Source organism: Pelophylax lessonae (assembly GCF_965119305.1).
Source record: "Pelophylax lessonae genome assembly, chromosome: 13".
Lineage (NCBI taxonomy): Eukaryota > Metazoa > Chordata > Amphibia > Anura > Ranidae > Pelophylax > Pelophylax lessonae.
The window spans coordinates 158,859,037-158,878,375 of NC_138780.1; the positions used below are offsets into that span (position 1 = coordinate 158,859,037).

Here is a 19,339-nt window from a genome sequence, read left to right on the forward strand (position 1 = left end):
ATGGCGGCCCCACGCGCTGCGGCGGGAAGGGGGTCCCCCATCAACACGCGATCGATCGGCAGGTAGGCCCTGGGGACCCCCCCCATCCCCCGCCCCCGGGGGGGGGGGGGGGGGGGGACACCACCGGAGGGGGGTGCACAGAGGAACAGAGGGGAACCCAGAGCAATGGGGGTCCGACCGTCCCAGGGAGGGGCCCACATCCACCCCAGAGCCAGCCATGAGGGAAAGGGGGGAAACATTTACTCACCATACCGGAACAGAGCGGGCGCCACTCCAGACAAAACCCCTCGCCGCCCAGTGGGGGGGGGGGGGGATGTCAGCCAAAAGAGGAGCTGCGACTCGGTCGCCGACCGGTCGTATATGACTCGGCTGGACGTTTAACCCGCGGGCCAGTCCCCGGCCAGTGGGACTATGTCGCGGCCGACCCAGCGCGGAGCTAGGGCCTGCACGCGCTCGTAGGCCGGCTGGGGTGACCACTGGATCTCAGCATCCAGCCAGTCGCCCAGATTCGGCAGAATTGCTTGTAGATCTCACAGGAACAATCCGGAGAAAAAAAGCTAGCTAAAAAAATATCTAAAAAAACTTGCCAGGACCAGAGATCCCAGCAAGGAACTTGGGTCATTACTCCTGACTAGGCAGAAAAAAAACTGACATCCTATAGCAGGGAGAGAGGGTATACCCCCTGGGACTGCCCATAGGTGTAGCCAGAACTTTTTTTCTGCCTAGTGTCCTACTCCTGTAGGGGGCAGTAATACCCTACGGATATCAAGAGATGGAATCTGCGACTGTCAATGAGCGACAGAGAAATAGGCCTGCTATTGATATTTAATGGGGATCCACCGCAAAATGGCCACCAGGCTACACAAACATGGCCGCAGGTATTCAACAGCACATTGGCTACATGAACATGGCGGCCCCGCGAGGCATGCGGAGCTTCTGGGGGCCTTCGAGGGGACCCCCCCCAGCCTCCTGGACGTGATTGACAGGAAGGGGGCCCTGGAATTAACAGGAGAATCCCCCCTCGCACGATCAAACATCAGATACTCCGGTTGCCGGCGGCACAGCCCCCCCCCCCCCCCCCTCACCGTTAGCCTTACGCCCGGTCCCAGCCCCCGGGCGTAGCTTCAAGCGTCCAATAGCCCCAGTAGTGAGGGGAGGAGGGGGGGGGGAGAGGGGGGACAGGTAAGTGGGGCATGCATGACAGGACAGAGGGAAACCGGGGGGGTGCAAGGGTCCCACGTCCACCCCAAAACCTGCCAGGAGGAGAGGGAGGAACATTTACTTACCAAACCTGGAACAGGCGTTCGCCATCTGACGGAACCCCTCACCACCGAAGTGGGGGGCTGTAAGCCAATATTAACGCTGCGACCGAGACCCAGTCGTATGCGAACTTGCAAGACGTTTAACTTGCAGGGCCAGTCCCCACCCAGGGGGACCACAGGATCTATATATCCAGCCGATAAAGGGGGGAAAAAAAAAAAAAAAAAAAAACTTTTGCCAGGACCAGAGATCCCAGCAAGGAACTAGGTCCTTACACCTGACTAGGCAGATTACAACTGACATCCTTTAGCAGGGAGAGAGGGTATACCCCCTGGGTCTGCCCATAGGGGTAGCTTTTTTTTCTGCCTGGTGTTCTACTCCTATAGGGGCAGTACAACCCTACTATTATGAAGAAAAGAGACTGCGTCCGTCAATGAACAGTAGAGAAGAGGTTTTAAAAAGGTAAGAAAAATCCAGTTTTCTCTTTCGTTCACTGACAGACAGCTTCAATTCTTCAGACCATTGGGATGTACCGAAGCAGTGTCATTATGAGGGGTGGGGGGGAAGAACACAGCAAATGCAGAATTCCCAACAAGGCTAAACATAGCCAACCAGTAACAAGAGCACTGGAACTGGAGCTCATCACCCTCAAGAAGCGGAAGCTTCTGCAACCTGGAAAACGTTGCCGGCAGACGCTGAAACCGAAGATGCAAGTACATCCAACTTATAAAACTTTGTAAATGTGTTTACAGACAACCACGTATCCGCCTTGCACATCTGAACCACTGACGCCTGATGCTAGAAGAACCAGGAGGCACTAGAAGCCCTTGTAGAATGCGTTTTAACAGGGAAAGGAGGAGCCTGACCCTTAACGGAATAGGCCTGCACCACCGTCTGCCTGATCCATTTAGAAATGGTCACAGCAGCCCAAAAATTAAAGTATTCTGGAGTGAAGTTATAGAATTAATAAGTAAAATTACTAAAATAGATATTCCCTTGGATCCTTGGAAATGCATGTTTCATGGAACCCATATGTCAGTGAAGCAATATAAAAAAACATTACTCCCTCACTTAAACTCAGCTAAGAGCTTGATTCCCCTTAATTGGCAAAAAGAAGAGGCCCCCTCCAGGAAAGATTGGCTGTTAAAAGTAGAGAAAATAAGAAAGTTGGAGCAGCTGAGGACCTGGGAGGAGGAGGAACAGGGGAATGAAGAGGAGATTTGGGATGAGTGGCAAGAGTTTAAGGACACAAGGGAATACAGAGAAATAATAGGAGTCGAATGATAAGAAGAGACGGGGGGGGGGATAAGGAAGGGAGGGGGGAAAAAAAAAAAGGGATAAAAAGGTAATATGTGTAAAATGTATATGAAAAAATTCTCCAGCGATTGGAGTGTTGTAAATAATTTTTTACCTGGAAAAAAAAAAAAAAAAAAATTTAAGTAAAAAAAGAAATTGTCACAGCAGATACGGCCTGCCCCTTACGAGGTCCATCCGTAAGAACAAATAAAGAATCAGATTTCCTGATTGGTTTAGTCACTGCCAGGTAAACCATAATCGCCCGAACCACATCTAAGGAATGTAGGGCAATTTCCTTAGGATGTTTAGGCTTAGGACATCGGGCCAGTAGCACAATGTCTTCATTCAATGAAACCCTGAGACAACCTTAGGGACAGGGTCGTAATACCACTTTGTCCCTATGAACCATCAAGTAAGGTGACTGACAGAACAACGCAGCCAACTCCGGACACCCGATGTGCGGAAGTAATAGCCACTAAGAAACCCACCTTCTGTGACGGTGAGCAGAGGAATTTCCTGAATGTTTTCAAAGGGAGGTCTTTAATGCACCGACCAAACCAATTTAAGACCTCAGGGAGGTAACAGGGATCGCACCGAAGCAGCAGGATGGCAAAGTCCCTACACAAAAGTGTGAACCAAAGACTTTCCTGCCAACAGCCATTGGAAATAAATAGCCAAGGCAGAAATTTGGACTTTGATGGTGCCCAGAGCTAAACTTAGAGCTACACCCAATTGTAGAAACTCCAATAGGCAAGACACAAAAGAAGCAGTTAGAAACCCCCCACGGCTCACACCAATATACGCCTTCCAAACTTTATGATAGACCTTCCTGGTAGTGGTTTTCCTAGCCTTCAACTGTGTAGGAACCACTAACTCCAACAACGCTCTGTCTTCCAGCACCTGGCTTTAAATAGCCACGCCATTTAAGCCAGCGACTGTAAAGAAGGATGGAAGATTGGTCCCCGAGACAGATCTTCCTTGAGAGGAAGAATCCAAGGGACATCTGCTACCAGCCTTACCAGGCCTGCGTAACAAGACCAGCAAGGCTAGGCTGGAGCCACCAGAATGACTGGAATTCCTTCTACCTCGATTCTGCATAGCAGTCTCGACATTAGCTGTATTGGAGGAAAGGCATAAATCAGACGATACTGACCCCAAGGGGTCACCAGAGCAGCTGTGGCATCGGCCAGAGGATCCTAAGACCTTGACACTAACCTCTGCGCACCTTCCTGGTGACACGGGAAACCAGCAGGTCCACATCTGGGTCCCCCATCAAAGACCCAACTGATGAAAAACCTCTGGGTGTGATGAGTCCATTCTTCCGGATCCAACATATGCCAACTGAGAAAGTCTGCTTGCCAATTCACCACCCAAAATGTGCACAGAGAGGGCAGGAAGATATCGTTTTGCCCACCTCAGGATGCTAGGTCACTTCCCAGGCCGCAAGGGAACTCTTGTGTCCCCTTGATTGAAAAAAAATGCCACAGCCGTGGCATTGTCTGATTGTATCCGCACAAGGCGCCCTTGCAGACAATCCGTCCACTGAAAAAGTCTGATTGCCCGAATAACCAGGATGTTTAATCGGCCGCCTGGACTTCTCCCGAGTCCAGACACCTTGGACCGAACACACTCCCAGGACACCTCCCCATCCAGACAGACTGGCATCCGTGGTGATTACAGTTCAATACAGGGGAATACATTTTCCCCGGAACGAAGGACCAGGGAGCGAAGCCACCACAGGAGAGGGACTCCCTTCGAACCCCGATTTAACCGAATCAGACTGTCCAATGACAGCGGATCCTTGTTCCATTTGATCAGATCGTTCATGTTGAACCTAGCGAATGTTCTGGCCTATTATAGAACCCATGGTGCCACCATTGCACCCGCCAGAGGGTCCCGGGAAGCGGGCCACAACCTCTGCACTATCCTGTAGAGGAGACGCCAATAGGACCACATCTGGAGTGCCCCCAACGAAAGCACAACTGCTGGAACACCACTGGATGCAGGGACCATGTCCCTGCATTCAAGGCCTGTTGACTGAGGCAATCCGTCTGCCAATTTCTCCACACCTGGAAAGGAAACAGCAGAGACCCAGAACAAGGCGCTCGGCCCAATGAAGAATGGTCACTTCCAAAGGCCGCAAGGACACCCTTGGTGCCCCCTTGGTGAAAGACATAAGCCACAGTCGAAGCGTAGTCATTGAACGTGCACCGGACAACTGCAGGTGCCCGAACCAGTGAACTAGGCAAAGCCGGATCGCTTTCAGCCCCAGGACCATAAATCGGTAACCTGGATCCTCCAGGGACCATACTCCCGAAGCACAGAACCTGCAGAGGACTCCAGTAAAAAAGGGTGGTAGGATTCCATAACAAGACCCCCTGGTCACCCGGCTCAGCCGGATCCGTAAGTCCAGAGAGCCTGGATTCTAGTCTCATTTGAGAAGGATTGCCGTCTTGAAAGAGGACACCAGCAGTCCTAGAACTCGCATGCAGGTCGGAAGGGACAACCATGTGCGGGACAGCAACAGAAGAACCGCAGTCTGAAGTTCCAAGAGGATTTTCCTCCCAAGGGAGAAACACCCTAACTGAGTCCAAAGTCAGGCCCAGATAGTCCAGTCCCATGGAAGGGAACAGGGATGATTTGAGAAGGTTCAGAACCCACCTGAACTCCTCCAGAGTTATGGTGACTTCCAACTCCATTATCAGCACCGTAGGGGACACCAAACAGAGAAGCAGATCAGCCAGGAAACCAGGACACATATGCCCCGCTGCCGTGACAGCGCCAGTAACTGGAGCCAACACCTTTGTGAAAAGCCTAGTAGCAGAAGCGAGACCAAGGGGTAACGCCACAATCGATAGAAATCCTTCCCCACAGCAAAAAAACTGAGAACCCGCAGGTGTCCCGAACATAACAGGATGTGAAGGTAGGCAGCTTGATGTCTATGGAGGCCAAGAATCCCCCAGATGTAGGGAAGCCACCATCATGCAAACTTATACCAACTTGAATAGTTGATCCGCACTGAACCATCAAAGGGCCAGTAGGTCCAGCTTGTTGAACCAGAGCCTGAACTGCCCCAAAGAGTGCCTGCAAGCGATCCGGAGACAGCCGTACCTTGGAAGGGAAAACCTTACTGGGAAAAAAATGGATCGAAACGCGATCTTGAAACTGGACCGCGTGACCTCCTGAACCCAGCTGCCTGGGACCCATGCCAGCCACAGGTCCGAGAATCGGCAAGGACGCCCCCCCACCCCTAATGGATGAGGGGGCACCTTCAGGCCGATTCGGCCTTGTCCGCAGGTCTGGAAAAAAAAAAACGATCTCTTGTTCCCCAGACCAGGGTAATTTGGAAACACCCGAGGAAAACCTGGAGGACTACGCCACATCGACTGTCCCCGAGGGTCGAAGAAACTGCTTATGAGCCGAAATGGAGAAACCCAGTCTGCGACTTAGTCCCTTACCCTTGTTAGCTTGTGGAAGAAAAGCACTCTTCCCCCCGTGAGACCCTTCTATAACTTCATCCAGGGCAATGTCTCAGACAGACCTATCCTACATCGGCATGATCGCAAAACAAGCTGCTCCAGATGCTACCTGTGCCCTAAGCGCCGCCGCCGATACGTCCTCCAGTGTCAAGCACCAAAACAACCAGTGCACCCACCACCGCCTGTATCAAATGCGGCAGTAGAGGTAGGAATGTCATCCTCATCATCCGAGGAGACAGGGCGCAAGGTAATAGACCCGGAGTCAGACTCAGAATTCAAGAAATCAGATGAGACAGGGGTAGGTGGGGAAACGTTTCAGCGTACCTCCTACCCAGGCTCAAATGCTTACCGAACCGCCGAAAAGGCAGCGACGGACAGTGGAGATCCGGAAGGCCCTGCGGCCTCCAGGAAGAGGTCAGGTGGGGATACATGGCCTGCAGGGTCCATACTTAACCTGAGGAACCCGCCAGCAAAATTTGCAAACAAAAGACAAAGGATTTTTTTTTTCTTTTTGCAGTAAGTTGCCCCACAGCGTTGCCAGGCGTCAGGCCCAGAGGTCAGGCGCGCACTAATGAACCCCCATAGAGGGGGAGACACTATCCCCGTAACTCCCTGTCCCCAGTATAGCTATCAGATAAGGAGGGCCTCAGCAGTGGCTGAAGGAAAGGAAAGGAGCCAGGGAACTGCCCGGGTGAAGGGATGGGCTCGTCGCACCAAAAGAATGCCTCCAGGCACTCCGACCGGCCTTCACAGCAAAAAATACACCGCAAAATGGCCACAGTCATAGAAGCAGATCAATCCGGGCCCACGGTCCCCCCCAACAGCCCATCTACTCCACCAGCAGCAGAAAACCCCACAAAAGTCTCCCCCGCCCCCCTCTGCACTATCGGTCAAGCGCCACGGACGGTTCACTCCCATGGCCCCCTATGCAGCCTGCAAAAGAGGTCCCAAGAAGGAAGGGGGGGTCATAACAGAATAGATGGAAACCGTGGAGTGTGAGGGTCTGACCATCCCAGGGAGGGGGCCCTAGTCCACCCCAAAATCCGCCAGGGAAGGAGGGGGGAACGTTTACTCACCATACCAGGAACACAGGTGGGTGCCATCTCCTGACAGGACCCCATGCCACCAGAGTGGGGGGCTGTCGGCCAAATAGGAACGCTGCAACATAAGTCTAGACCCTGTCGTGTGCGTCCTGGCGAGACGTTTAGCTCGCAGGGCCAGTCCCCATCCAGTGGGACTATGACGCAGCCAACCCAGCGCGAAGCTAAGGCCTGCACGCGGTCGCTGGCCAGACTGGGGTGACCACTGGATATAGGAATCCAACCCGTCGCCCAGCCCGGCATAATTACTTGAAGATCCCACGGGAAAAAAATTCCAGAAAAAAAGGCTAGCTAAATAAAAAAAAAAAAAAAAAACCCCTACATAAAAAAATACTTTTATGCCAGGACCACAGATCTCAGCAAGGAACTAGGTCCTTACTCCTGACTAAGCATATTAAAACTGACATCCTATGCAGGAAGGGAGAGGGTGTACCCTCCGGGACTGCCCATAGGCATAGCCAGAACTTTTTTTCTGCCTAGTGACCTACTCCTGTAGGGGGCAGTATAACCCTTCTGATATGAATCAGACAGAACTGTGTCCGTCAATGAACGATAGAGTAACTAGGACAGTAAGGGCCGAGATCACCCCTGTCCTGTATCTTGCTGCGTCTACCCAGGAGCATAGCTGGAAAAAAAAAAATCTTAAGCTAGGTATACATATTCACTTTTTTGTTTACCCAGGTGGCTAAACCAAAAAAAAAAAAAAACGGACAGATCCCAGCATAAACGTAATGACACAATGCAGGGATCTTTTCCACTGAGCTATTGTATTGTGACAGAGGGGGCTCCCCTTCCCGCTCAGAATACACAGAAAAGCAATGATTGAAAGCTGGTTTTTCAGCAAGACGGATGGACAGAAGTCAGTCAGACCAGCTTCTTTTGAACAGGCAGAGAGGTACTTATGTACCAAAAGTCACCCAGTTACTGCTGAACTGGCTGGCTTTCATTAAAAGGTGCACCAGGCTTAAGCTATGCTGGGTAGAAGAGGGGTTTTACAGGCTGGCTTACTGGTTTTCTGATTGCCAGTGTCTTCAGCTTCTGTTGGAGGCAGTATAACCAAATAATAATCCTGTTTCCCTGAACATATGGACGACTTTGTTCCCCATTGGTACACATCACCAATGACCGTGCACAGCGACTTGTGACCTTACTTGTAAACCTTAAAAAGATTGCGTGCATTCAGGCTTCCCATTGGGTTTGTCAAACTTCCAGCAATGAAAACTGAAAACTGAGACAAGTATATATGTTAATTTTTTGCTTTGCCACACTGCTTTAAAATGAACCCAGAGATTTTACAGACAACATAAAAAATGACTCAATACAATTACGTTTTTCTGAATCCTAATAAAAGTCTTACCTGATAACCAATTATGCCACCCAGAGGCCATTTTCTCTCATTGCCAATCCATGTGGCAATACTACATGCAGCAATTTTTCTGGGCTGAGTCACCACAATGTTACAGTACATGGAATTTTTCATGTGGTGATCAAGGATGTACTGAGGTAGCTGAGTGCTTTTACCATTGCCAGTTGCACCCTGTATAATTAAAACTGAATTGCACTCAATAAGATTGATCAACTGCAAAGAGAAAAAAAAAAAAAAAAAAAAAAAAGATTTTAAACAATTTGTTTAAAAATAATCAAACCATGTGCATTCAGATTAAACTTCCATATAGAATGAGGTTAGTGCAAGTAAACCATGACAAAACCTTCATATTCAAGTTTTTCGAGCATGAAGGATGTAGGAAAGGTAACTGCGTAAATACTTACTTCTTGACTCCAATTGTAGGTCGCTACAGTCCCATTTAGTGGGGAATTTGTCTTTACCTATGAATTTAGGGATGAGACCTACTCTAATCCAAACCCCTAATTTCCTCCCCCCTCCCTCTTCACATATTTCGAGTGGAAGACACCCATTTTCCCCTTCTTGGGGGGGGGGGGGGGGGGGGGGTTTGATGGTTTCGAAGATTGCGTTTTATCTCAATAGCCACAATTACCAGCCTGCTGTCCACTTTGAGACATTCTTCTGGGAATTACAATACCTTTTTTTTTTTCCCCTTCTTTTTCCATCATGGCCAACTATACGGGCAAAGAATGGGACAACTTAATCCTCAAATATAGGGATTTTCAAACGAGAAACTGCCCAGACTCAGAAATATTTTCACTATTCTCACACTTAAAGACTTTAGAACGTAAATCCTCCTTTTTTGGCATATCCAATTCTTTGATAGATATACTCAGGCCAACATTAATCCATTTGGCCTAAGGATTCAAATTTCTCCCACAATAAATAATATTGATATGGCATTTAAACAAGCCTGGGAGGACAATTTGAAATTATGCTCCAAAACTATGATGTCTCTTGAGTGTGGAATATAGCACAAATATTGAGCATATACAGTACAATTGACTAAATTTAAAACTCATCCCACTTTCCTAGATCAGGAAACTCAATTGAAAATCCATCTCCATAAATATAATAAAAATTCTCCTCAAGAAAGAAAAAAAATGTGGAGAAATCAAATGGCCTTCAAAGAGTGATATGCCTACAAATGGAATCCAGGCTCCACTAATACTAGAGTAAGAAATAAACAAAAAAATGAAATGCAATTTTCAGGATGCGACATTATCAGATACATCCACTAATTCTTCTACATCCTTCTCCTCTCAGCCGTTCAGGAAGAAAGGGTCCAAGAAAAACAAACAATATCCTCATGGTGATGGATCACATCTGCGATTACCCAAAAAACGCACGGTGGAGGTATCTTTTTCTCCTGCTCTTTCCACTTCTACACTCCGTAAACCTTTAGGCTTTTCTTCTCTTGCACACACCAATTCTGCAACAGGTGCCACTTTTTCTCTACTTCAGGATCCCAAATCTCACTATGCTCCACCACTTGTAGCCACGGCACTTGATACACCTTTTAATCACAATGTCTTAACCACTTAAGCCCCGGAGGATTTGGCTGCTAAAGGACCAGGGGTTTTTTTGCGATTTTTTACTGCGTAACTTTAACGGACAATTGCGCGGTCGTGCGATGCTGTACCTAAACGAATTTGACGTCCTTTTTTTCCCCACAAACAGAGCTTTCTTTTGGTGGTATTTGATCACCTGTGCGATTTTTTGATCACGCGCTATAAACAAAAAAAGAGCGTAAATTTTGCAAAAATAATATTTTTCACATTTTTTTATATGAAATTCCCCAAAAAAAAAAAAAGTAAAAATCAAAATTTAACATTTTTTGGCCAATTTGTTTTATGCTACCTATGTTTGGTAAAAAAAAAAAAAAAAAAATTGCAAAAAGCGTATTTTGATTTGCGCAAATCAAAATTTTGGTTTGCGCAAAAGTTATCGCGTTTACTAACAAAGGGAAAGATTGTCATTTTTGGTGGTTTTTTTTTTAACGCGTAATGGCGGCGATCTGCGATTTTTTTTTCGGTACTGCGACATTGCAGCGGACAGATCGGACCCTTGACTGACATTTTTGACACTTTTGGGGGTACCAGTGACATTACTGCAGTAATCAGTGCTATACATATGCACTGTTACTGCAAAAATGACACTGGCAGGGAAGGGGTTAACTTTATTGGACAGGGAGGGGTTAAGTGTGTCCTAGGGGCGTGCTTTCTACTGTGCAGGGACATTCCTATTGGTGTAAAAGCAAAGATCAACCGTTCTACATAGTAGAACGGACAGATCTTCACTTTTACACAGGGAGAACTGACAGGCAGCTTGTTTACACAAGCCGCTCTGTCTTTCTCCCTTCACAGGAGCGATCGCAGTGCGACTGGCGGACATCGAGTCCGCCGGTCACACGCACTGACTTGTCTGTGAACGAGCCGCGGCGGGCGCGCACCCGCCCGCGATAGGCTCGCAAGTCAGTGACAGGCGAGTGATGTACCGATACGTCACTCTGCCTGGCCGGGGCTGACCGCCGCAGTATATAGTCGTGCGGCGGTCGGCAACCGGTTAAACTCTGGCTTGATCCAGTCTTGACCTTTGTCTACTGATGCTTCATCACTTCACTTAATCACCCATCATCCCATCACTCATTTGGACACATTTTTATCCATGATCTTGATATATTGCAATTTAAATAATAACCAGATATATGCCCCATGTAGTTTATGCCTTAAACATATTTAACTAATTCCCTATTGGTCCCATTGGCTTGGTTTGTCTATGGCAACTTTTTTTATGCATACACATCTACTATATATATATATATATATATATATATATATATATATATATATATATACATACATACATACATACATACATACATACATACACACACACACACACACATTGTGTGTGTGTGTATATATATATATATATATATATATATATATATATATATATATATATATATATACATACATACATACATACATACACACACACATATGATTATGTGTACACATCCTTATTACTTTCATCTCAGTAGGATCTATACACAATACCCACATCTGTGGACACTATATCCTCCTTGTGGTCTTATTGCAGTCATGAAGGCCTCTGATAGTATATAGATCTGTATCTTTATGCTGTGGAGATATTTATCTTCACATGCATATAAATGTATACTTTATTTTTGTTTTTTCAGCTGCACTGATTTTTCTTGTTAAATAGTTTTTATTAAGATTATTTCAAATAGTAACAAACAGGGAAAGTAAATCATAATAATAACAGAGGAAGGAAATCATAACAGAGGAAAGCAAACTCATAAAACATTGATATTATGGCCAGTAGCACATAGGTGCAGTTATGTAATCTAACTTCATGCCCATGTAGATAAGCCATTACAGCATTAAGCAATCTAAATATACGAATAGCATTAATACTTATAAGATGGGGTCGCTGATGGCCATTCTCCAATAGGGCCACCCCCAACCCCCCTTAACACCCCAAATGGGTACACACTGTGTCCAGTTGGGGGGGGGAGGGGGTAGACCCTCCGACAGCTAAACATCCGTGGACCACCATATATTAGACTGACATGTACATAGTTCTACAAGGTGTTATTTGTGACACTAAGAGAGAATACATGAAAGGTAAAGTAAAGGGAATACTCTTTGGTAGTAAATCAAAGCAGGCTAATTGGGCTTGAGACCAGGAGCGGCATTAGGATGCTTTAACCAGTGAATCCATCGTTTGCTAAAGGTAGGCATTCTATGATCTTTAACAGCTAGTAACTTCTCAAAATGACATTGTGTGTTTACATGTGAAGTAAGTTCCTGAATTTTTGGTGACTCAGGTGATTTCCAATGGTGAGTGATGGTCAATCTGGCAGCAAACAAGATGTGGAGTACTATAGTCTGGTACTTCGGAGGGATCAGATCTATTCCCAAGTTCAAAAGTGCCAAAGCCGGCCAGATAGAGAAGGTCGTGCCCAGAAAAACTCCAAGCAAAACCTCCACTTCCTTCCAAAAGGGTTGAACAAAGGTGCAATCCCAAAGGATATGATAGTGTTCCTACCTTATTGCACCGTCTCCAACACAACGCACTGGAGGAGGGATAGATTTTAGATAGCCTATGAGGCGTTAAGTACCATCCATGGTATATTTTCAGAAATTGTTCCCAATGATGAATACATTTAGACAGTTTATAGTTGACCGTGATGGCCTTATGCCATTGTGAATCTGTAAAGGTCAATTGGAATTCAGATTCCCATTTAGTCCTACTTGGGCCCAATGAAGGTGCTTGGGTATTCATATACAAGTTGTAAAAAAAAAAAAAAAAAAATGATATGCCCCGTGTGCCAGATATAGCGTGGCCCCTAAAGAAGTCCCATGCCGTAGCAGGGATGGATAACTGGAAGGCAAGTTTGTTAGTTTTGTGAAAATGGCAAATTTGTGCGGTTTTAAATAGTTGTGGCCATTTTTTTTCCAATCTAATGTCGAGAAGGGTGGAATGATCCATTCGTAAGCCCCCAATGGAATATCTAAATTACGCCTTTCAAGGGTCTGATGGCGAATGGACAGTAAGGATCGCCAGGCAGTTAGTGTGGCCGTAATAGTAGGATGATGGATGCGGTGGGTCGAGGAGGACAAGGATGAGGCAGCTAATAGTGCCCCTAGATCCTGGTGCACTAGAAGGGATCTCTCCATGAAAACCCAAAGTTTGTCTGAAGGTTCCTGTAGCCAATATTGCATTTGGTCAAGGAGTGAGGCGGTATGATAAAAGGGGATGTTGGGGAGCCCCGCGCCTCCGTGGGTTCTCTTGCTCATCAGCGTTTTTAAGGGCTATTCTCGGTCTTTTGCCAGACCATATAAAGGTCCTAAGAAGGGTATTACATTTCGCAAAGAAACTAGATGGTAGTGATATTGGGAGGGTGCGGAAAAAATATAATAGTTTGGGAAGAAGCTGCATCTTAAATGCAGCCATTTTACCTAGCCAGGATAGTTATGCTTTATTTATCTGCTTCATATCATATTCTATGTTACGGAGTAGAGGTGGGAAATTAGCCTCATAGTTCAGAGGTGGATGGTGTCAGCTGGATGCCTAGGTAGGAAATGGTGCTATGTTCCCATTGAAAGGGGAATTGAGCTTTCAAATGGGCCACGTTATCTTGGGTTAAATAAAGTGGGAGTGCTTGGCATTTGGTTGTCTTAAGTTTGTAGTACGATACTTGGCCAAAGGTGTCTATTACTTGTTGAACTTGGGCGAGAGATGTTTGTGGATCGGAAAGCGACAGAATAACGTCGTCTGCAAAAAGCCCTATTTTGTGCTCCTGGTTACCTATTGTTATCCCTCTAATAAGAGGGTCTGCTCTAATAGCTGCCGCTAACGGTTCGATGGCTAAAGTGAATATGATTGGGGACAACGGACAGCCCTGACGGGTGCCGTTGGATAGGTCAAAAGATCTAGATAAAGAACTAGGAGGTAAATACCTTTGCAGAAGGGTTTTTGTATAAGGTCATTTTGGCAGAGTAAAGCCAGCCTGAAATGCCGAATTTATACAAGACTCTGTCCAGGTACTGCCAATGGACCCTATCAAAAGCCTTTTCCGCGTCCAAACTAAGGAGCACGGAAGGCAATTGACGGGTCCCAGCCTGGTGAATTAAATTAATCATCCTCCTAGTGCAGTCTGGTGCTTGTCTGCCTTTAACAAAGCCGACCTGTTCAGGACTTATAAGAGTCGGGGTAACTTCCAAGAGCCTATTTGCGAGTACCTTTGCGTATATCTTCACATCAGAATTTAGTAAAGATATAGGCCGGTAGTGTTGAGGGAGAGTGGGGTCTTTCCCCGGTTTCGGGAGAGTAATAATAATAGCTTCCATCATTTCTTTTGGAAATTGCTCGGTGGAGACTGCCTCATTAAAAAGATTAGACAAGTGAGGAGTGAGAATGTCAGAGAACGCTTTATAATACTCTGAGGACAGGCCGTCTGTGCCTGACGCTTTATGGGATGGAAGATCTTTAATTACCTTGGTGATTTCTTGAGGGTCTATAGGTCCATTTACTAATTCTAGGGTTGATGCATATATTGCGGGTAACCTAAATTTGTCCAAGAAAGTGTTAAATTTCCTCTAGAGAGGGCTGATGTACACCAGGGTCCTCCTGCAAATTATACAATGAGTAGTAATCGCTAAAGTTCTGTGCTATGTCATGTGGGCTAATAGCCAAGGTACCTTTGGCGTGATGAGCCAGTTGGGAGATCCGGGTTCTAGTGCGTTGTTGCTACAACTGTCTGGCTAACCATTTCCCTGCTTTGTTTCTCTGCAAATTGGAGGATGCTTTTAATTTTAGGATATACCTATCATGGTTATCTAACAGGGCCAATCTAAGATCAGATCTAACCTTAGTGAGTTCTGTCAGTACAGAGTCCTGTAAATTAATTTTATGCAAATTCTCCAGCCGAGCAATCTCCGCCAGAAGAGACGATATATATTGTGTTTTTTTTTACGTTTAACTCTGGCATTCATCTGTATTAGCAATCCCCGAATGAATGCCTTGTGAGCACACCATAGATTAAATATATCAACCGAGCCCCCTGCATTGAAGAAAAAAAAACTCCTGAAGGCGGACCTTCAATTCCTCAGTGCAAGCCGGATCAGCCAGCAAAAAGGTATTATTCCTCCATAAAGGAGGTATTGAACCTGGGGTGACCATCCGTGATCTCAAGAGAGACCGGCGCATGGTCAGACCAGGAAATGTTATCAATTGTTGCATCAGATACTTTCAACAACAGCTTACGATCAACCAGGAAATAGCCAATTCTGCTATAAGAGGAATGAGGATTAGAGAAAAAAGTGAAGTCCCGTCCAGTGGGATTCAAACACCGCCAGGGATCGTGGAAGTCCTCTTGAAAAACATAGGGAGCCAGACCTAACTTTTTCTTGCGAGTTCTAGCTGTGGAATCTATAGATGGGTCCATGGTGATATTAAAGTCTCCACAAAGAAGAACATAACCCCTCTGCACTGATCTCACCTTCTTCATCACTTTCCGAACAAACTTTTGCTGATGGGTATTAGGAGCATATAGTGTGACCAGGGTATAGGTAATGTTATTGACGGTTGCCACAACAATCAGGAACCGGCCATTGACATCCGTAACTAGGTCCAGTAAGTGAAAGGACAGAGTGTCCCTGAATGCCATCACGACACCCCTTTGTTTTTTAGAAAAGTTTGCCTGAAAAATGTGGAAAAGATCTGTGAGAGCATTTAGGTGGGTTCAGTGCTGTGAAGTGAGTCTCCTGTACGCATAGAATATCTGCTTGTTTGTTAACAGCGTCTTTCCAAAGAGATCTCCTTTTGTGTGGGCTATTTAGCCCCTTTGTATTTAGAGATACTAGTTTCAGTACCATGGCAACACAATAGAAAAAGTATACAAAGGGAGTGCCACAAAGTCACATCAGGTGATAAAGAAGTGCACGGTGCACCAACAAAAGGTTTGCTGATGAAATAAAAAAAATATATATAAGACAACAAAAAAGGGGAAAATTTGAACATACAGGCAGCCGCCCTGGCAACAGAGGGCCTCCAGCGGCCCATTGTACAGGCGAATCCTATACGCATCTCTAAGGGGTTAAGATCAATAGTCCAGCCGGACGTGATCTGTCAATTTAGGAGGGGAAAAGCAACTTAAGGGAGTACAGTCAGGTAGGGGCCCAGAGAGCTCGGTGTAATAATTCCAAGGCGGAGGAACCACAGTGCGGTGTGGTAGGAGGGTCAGCGACCCGAATTGCCCGCTTCAGAGGGTTGGTCCGCAATGTCTTCATCATCCTCTCGGGGGGAGTAGTCCATTTTCTCATTAAGAGGAGGCCATCATCCAGGTCAGAAATCCAAAAGCTCCTGTTCCTTTCAATTTCAAGTTTAGTCGGGAACTTCCACCTGTACTTGATGTTATTGTTGCGCAGGATTTTTGTGATGGTGTTAAGATTTTTCCTGGCAGCTACAGTGGCTTGGGAAAGATCTGTGTAGAGTGAGATACCTGCATATGGTTCAGGCAGGAAGGCACGTTGTCTTGCATATTGCATTAAGCGATCCTTCACATGAAAGAAATGTATTTTTGCAATGACGTCTCTAGGTACTCTCTCAGGCAAAAAGGACGGCTTAGGGAGCCTATGAACCCTGTCAATTGTCAAATCCTGACCTTGCACATCAGGGAGGAGTTCAGCAATCATCTTTTGTAGATAGGAGCGGAGTTCCGCCGCAGGAACCGACTCAGCAATGCCGCGAAACTTAATATTGTCGCGGCGGGAGCAGTCCTCCAAGTCTGCCATTTTTATTTTCATGGTGCGCATTTCATCCAACAGAGCATTGTGGGCATCTACTAATTCATTGTGAGCCTGAGCATAATCACTCATATTAAATTCCACTTGATCAACCCTATTACCTAGAGCTTCCATTTCAACTTTAGTTTGTTTCATAAAGCTTGACATGTCATGTTGCAAAGCTCCCCGCAGTGTAATAAGCATATCCTTCATTGTGGAATCAATTATGGGCTGGCCAGCAGTGGGAAAAGCATCCAGTTTTTCCCCAAAGAGATTTGTGTCAGGTGGAGTAATTACAGAGGAGGGAGAGGTACTCACTTGAGTAGTTGTAATGTCCAGCTTCCTCTGTTTCACTGGGCTCTGGAAAATCAAGGTGTCAGGGTGACCATTCCCCTCATGTGTATATTCTTGCCTTAAGGAATCTGTCTCATGAGACACAGCAGCAGTAGCTGCTGCTGTGTGTCTGTGTGGCAGTGCTGTGAGGCAGGTGCCATTTTGACTTCTCTGAGGCCCCGCTGTACTGAAGAAATTTTTAAGTTTGCGGGGTTCTTCCCGCAACTTGCGTTTCCTCATGTGAAAAGTAAAGTTGTGGGGTAATAGTAGAGGTGTCTAGGGATGAATTTGCTACCTTCCTTGTCGCTGTGAGCCGCGATCCCGCTCATCCAGAGCTCAGAACTAAGCGTCCATCACCTCAGGATGCCGGCCATGCCCCTGCACTGATTTTTCATTCTTTCAGTTACACTGATTTTTAACATTTCTTACCCAACAGACTCAGATTTAGCCTCATTTATCCCCATGTGCTGATCCTGTCTTGGGCTTTTTGGATCTTGTTGGAGGAATAGCCGTCTGTGGGGAAATCTGGGATGATCTTATCTCTCCCTGCTGCCAACTATCCTGCCCCTGGTATTAAATTCTGGCTGTTAAGTAGGTCTTTATTGGCTTTCATTATGCAAGTATTTTTTGGCTTCCATCAAATTTTGAGTCGGTCGCCATCAGTCTGACTATCTCTACACAATTAAGCATTTACCTGCTTTTACTAATATGTATCTAATAGAAAAAACTAGGTGACTACACGATGCATGTTACCCCTGAAGAAGGAATAGTTATTCATTCCGAAACGCGTTAGGTCTTTTCGCCTTGTTAATTACACTTGTCCGTTTATGAGCCATTGTACTTCATACATACATTTTATACGAGCATTAAGATTCTGCCATGTGAACAACCTGATTGTTATGTCTAATTTTATTATTTTTATTATCTATTCAATAAATGTATATCTTTTATACTATCCCCCTACATACTTACTTGACTCCAATTGTAGATCGCTACAGTCCCATTTAGTGGGGAATTTGTCTTTTTACCTATTAATTTAGGTACGAGACCTGATCTATAATCCAAACCCCTGATTTCCCCCCCCCCCCCCTTCACAACTGCGTGAATACATGACCGCTCTCTCAGATTTGCCCCACATACCACCCTTTACCATCTTAAAGTGGATCTATACTGTAAACTTAGGTTTTGCTTGAAACTGAACGCCAGGTAGATCAAAAACAAAAATCTTATGCAGCTGTTCATCAATACATCCTTAAGGCATATGTGAAACCTTACCTTGTAAACCAACCCATTTAGTTTTAAATAGAAATGATAGGGGGGGAAAAAAATTGTGTATACATATAAAAACATAAAATGGGATATTTGACTTACTGTAAAATCCATTTCCCTGATGTTCATTGACAGATACAGCTCTTCATCTTCATGTCCGTAGAGTTATGCTGCCCCCTACAGGAGTAGGACAGTAGACAGAAAAGCTTGAGCGCTCCTATGGGGCAGTCCCTGGGGGTATACTTCTACTTCCTGCTATAAGTATTCAGTTTTGTAACAAGCAGTGTCAGGAAAAAAAAAAAAAAAAAAAAAAACTCTAAAGAGGGGCGGGCGCTGCATTCGTCGATCATCAGATAAAAGGATTTTACGATAAGTCAAAAATCCCATTTTCTTTCGTTCGATGGACACAGCTCTTTATCTTCATGACCAGGACGTCTCAAAGCAGTGTCAAACATGAGGAGTGAGAACAGCAGAAAACCAAACTTCCAAGGCTAAAAATAGCCAACAAGGAAACCTGGAGCTCAACTGAGAACTGGAGCTCACCTGAAAAATACACCCTCAAAGAAAACAAGTCCTCTAAACAGTAGCCTGCAAAACTTTGCAGCCAAACTAAGCATCCGCAGATGCCAACACATCCACTTTATAAAACTTTGTGAATGTGTGCACAGACGACCAAGTGACCGCTTTGCGAACTTACACCACTAACTCCTGATGACGGAAGGCCCAGGAGGCACTAAGCGCCCGAGTCAAGTGCGCCCTTCAGAGGGGAAAGGAGGAAACTGACCCTTAATAGAATAAGCCAGAACCACAGTCTGCTTGATACATCTGGAAATGGTCGCAGCAGAAGCAGCCAACCCCTTGCAAGGTCCATCCGTGAGG

At 45.9% G+C, this 19,339-nt stretch overlaps 1 protein-coding gene across 1 annotated transcript in view; it reads right to left on the minus strand.

Moving 5' to 3' along the window:
• TDRD9 (tudor domain containing 9) overlaps positions 1-19,339 on the minus strand; it is a 789,496-nt gene that overhangs the window by 752,808 nt on the left and 17,349 nt on the right. The window contains exon 2 of the mRNA XM_082275596.1: positions 8,493-8,714. Within this exon, the coding sequence (XP_082131722.1) occupies positions 8,493-8,615 (123 nt within the window). The 5' untranslated portion in view covers positions 8,616-8,714. The remainder of the gene's footprint in view (positions 1-8,492; positions 8,715-19,339) is intronic.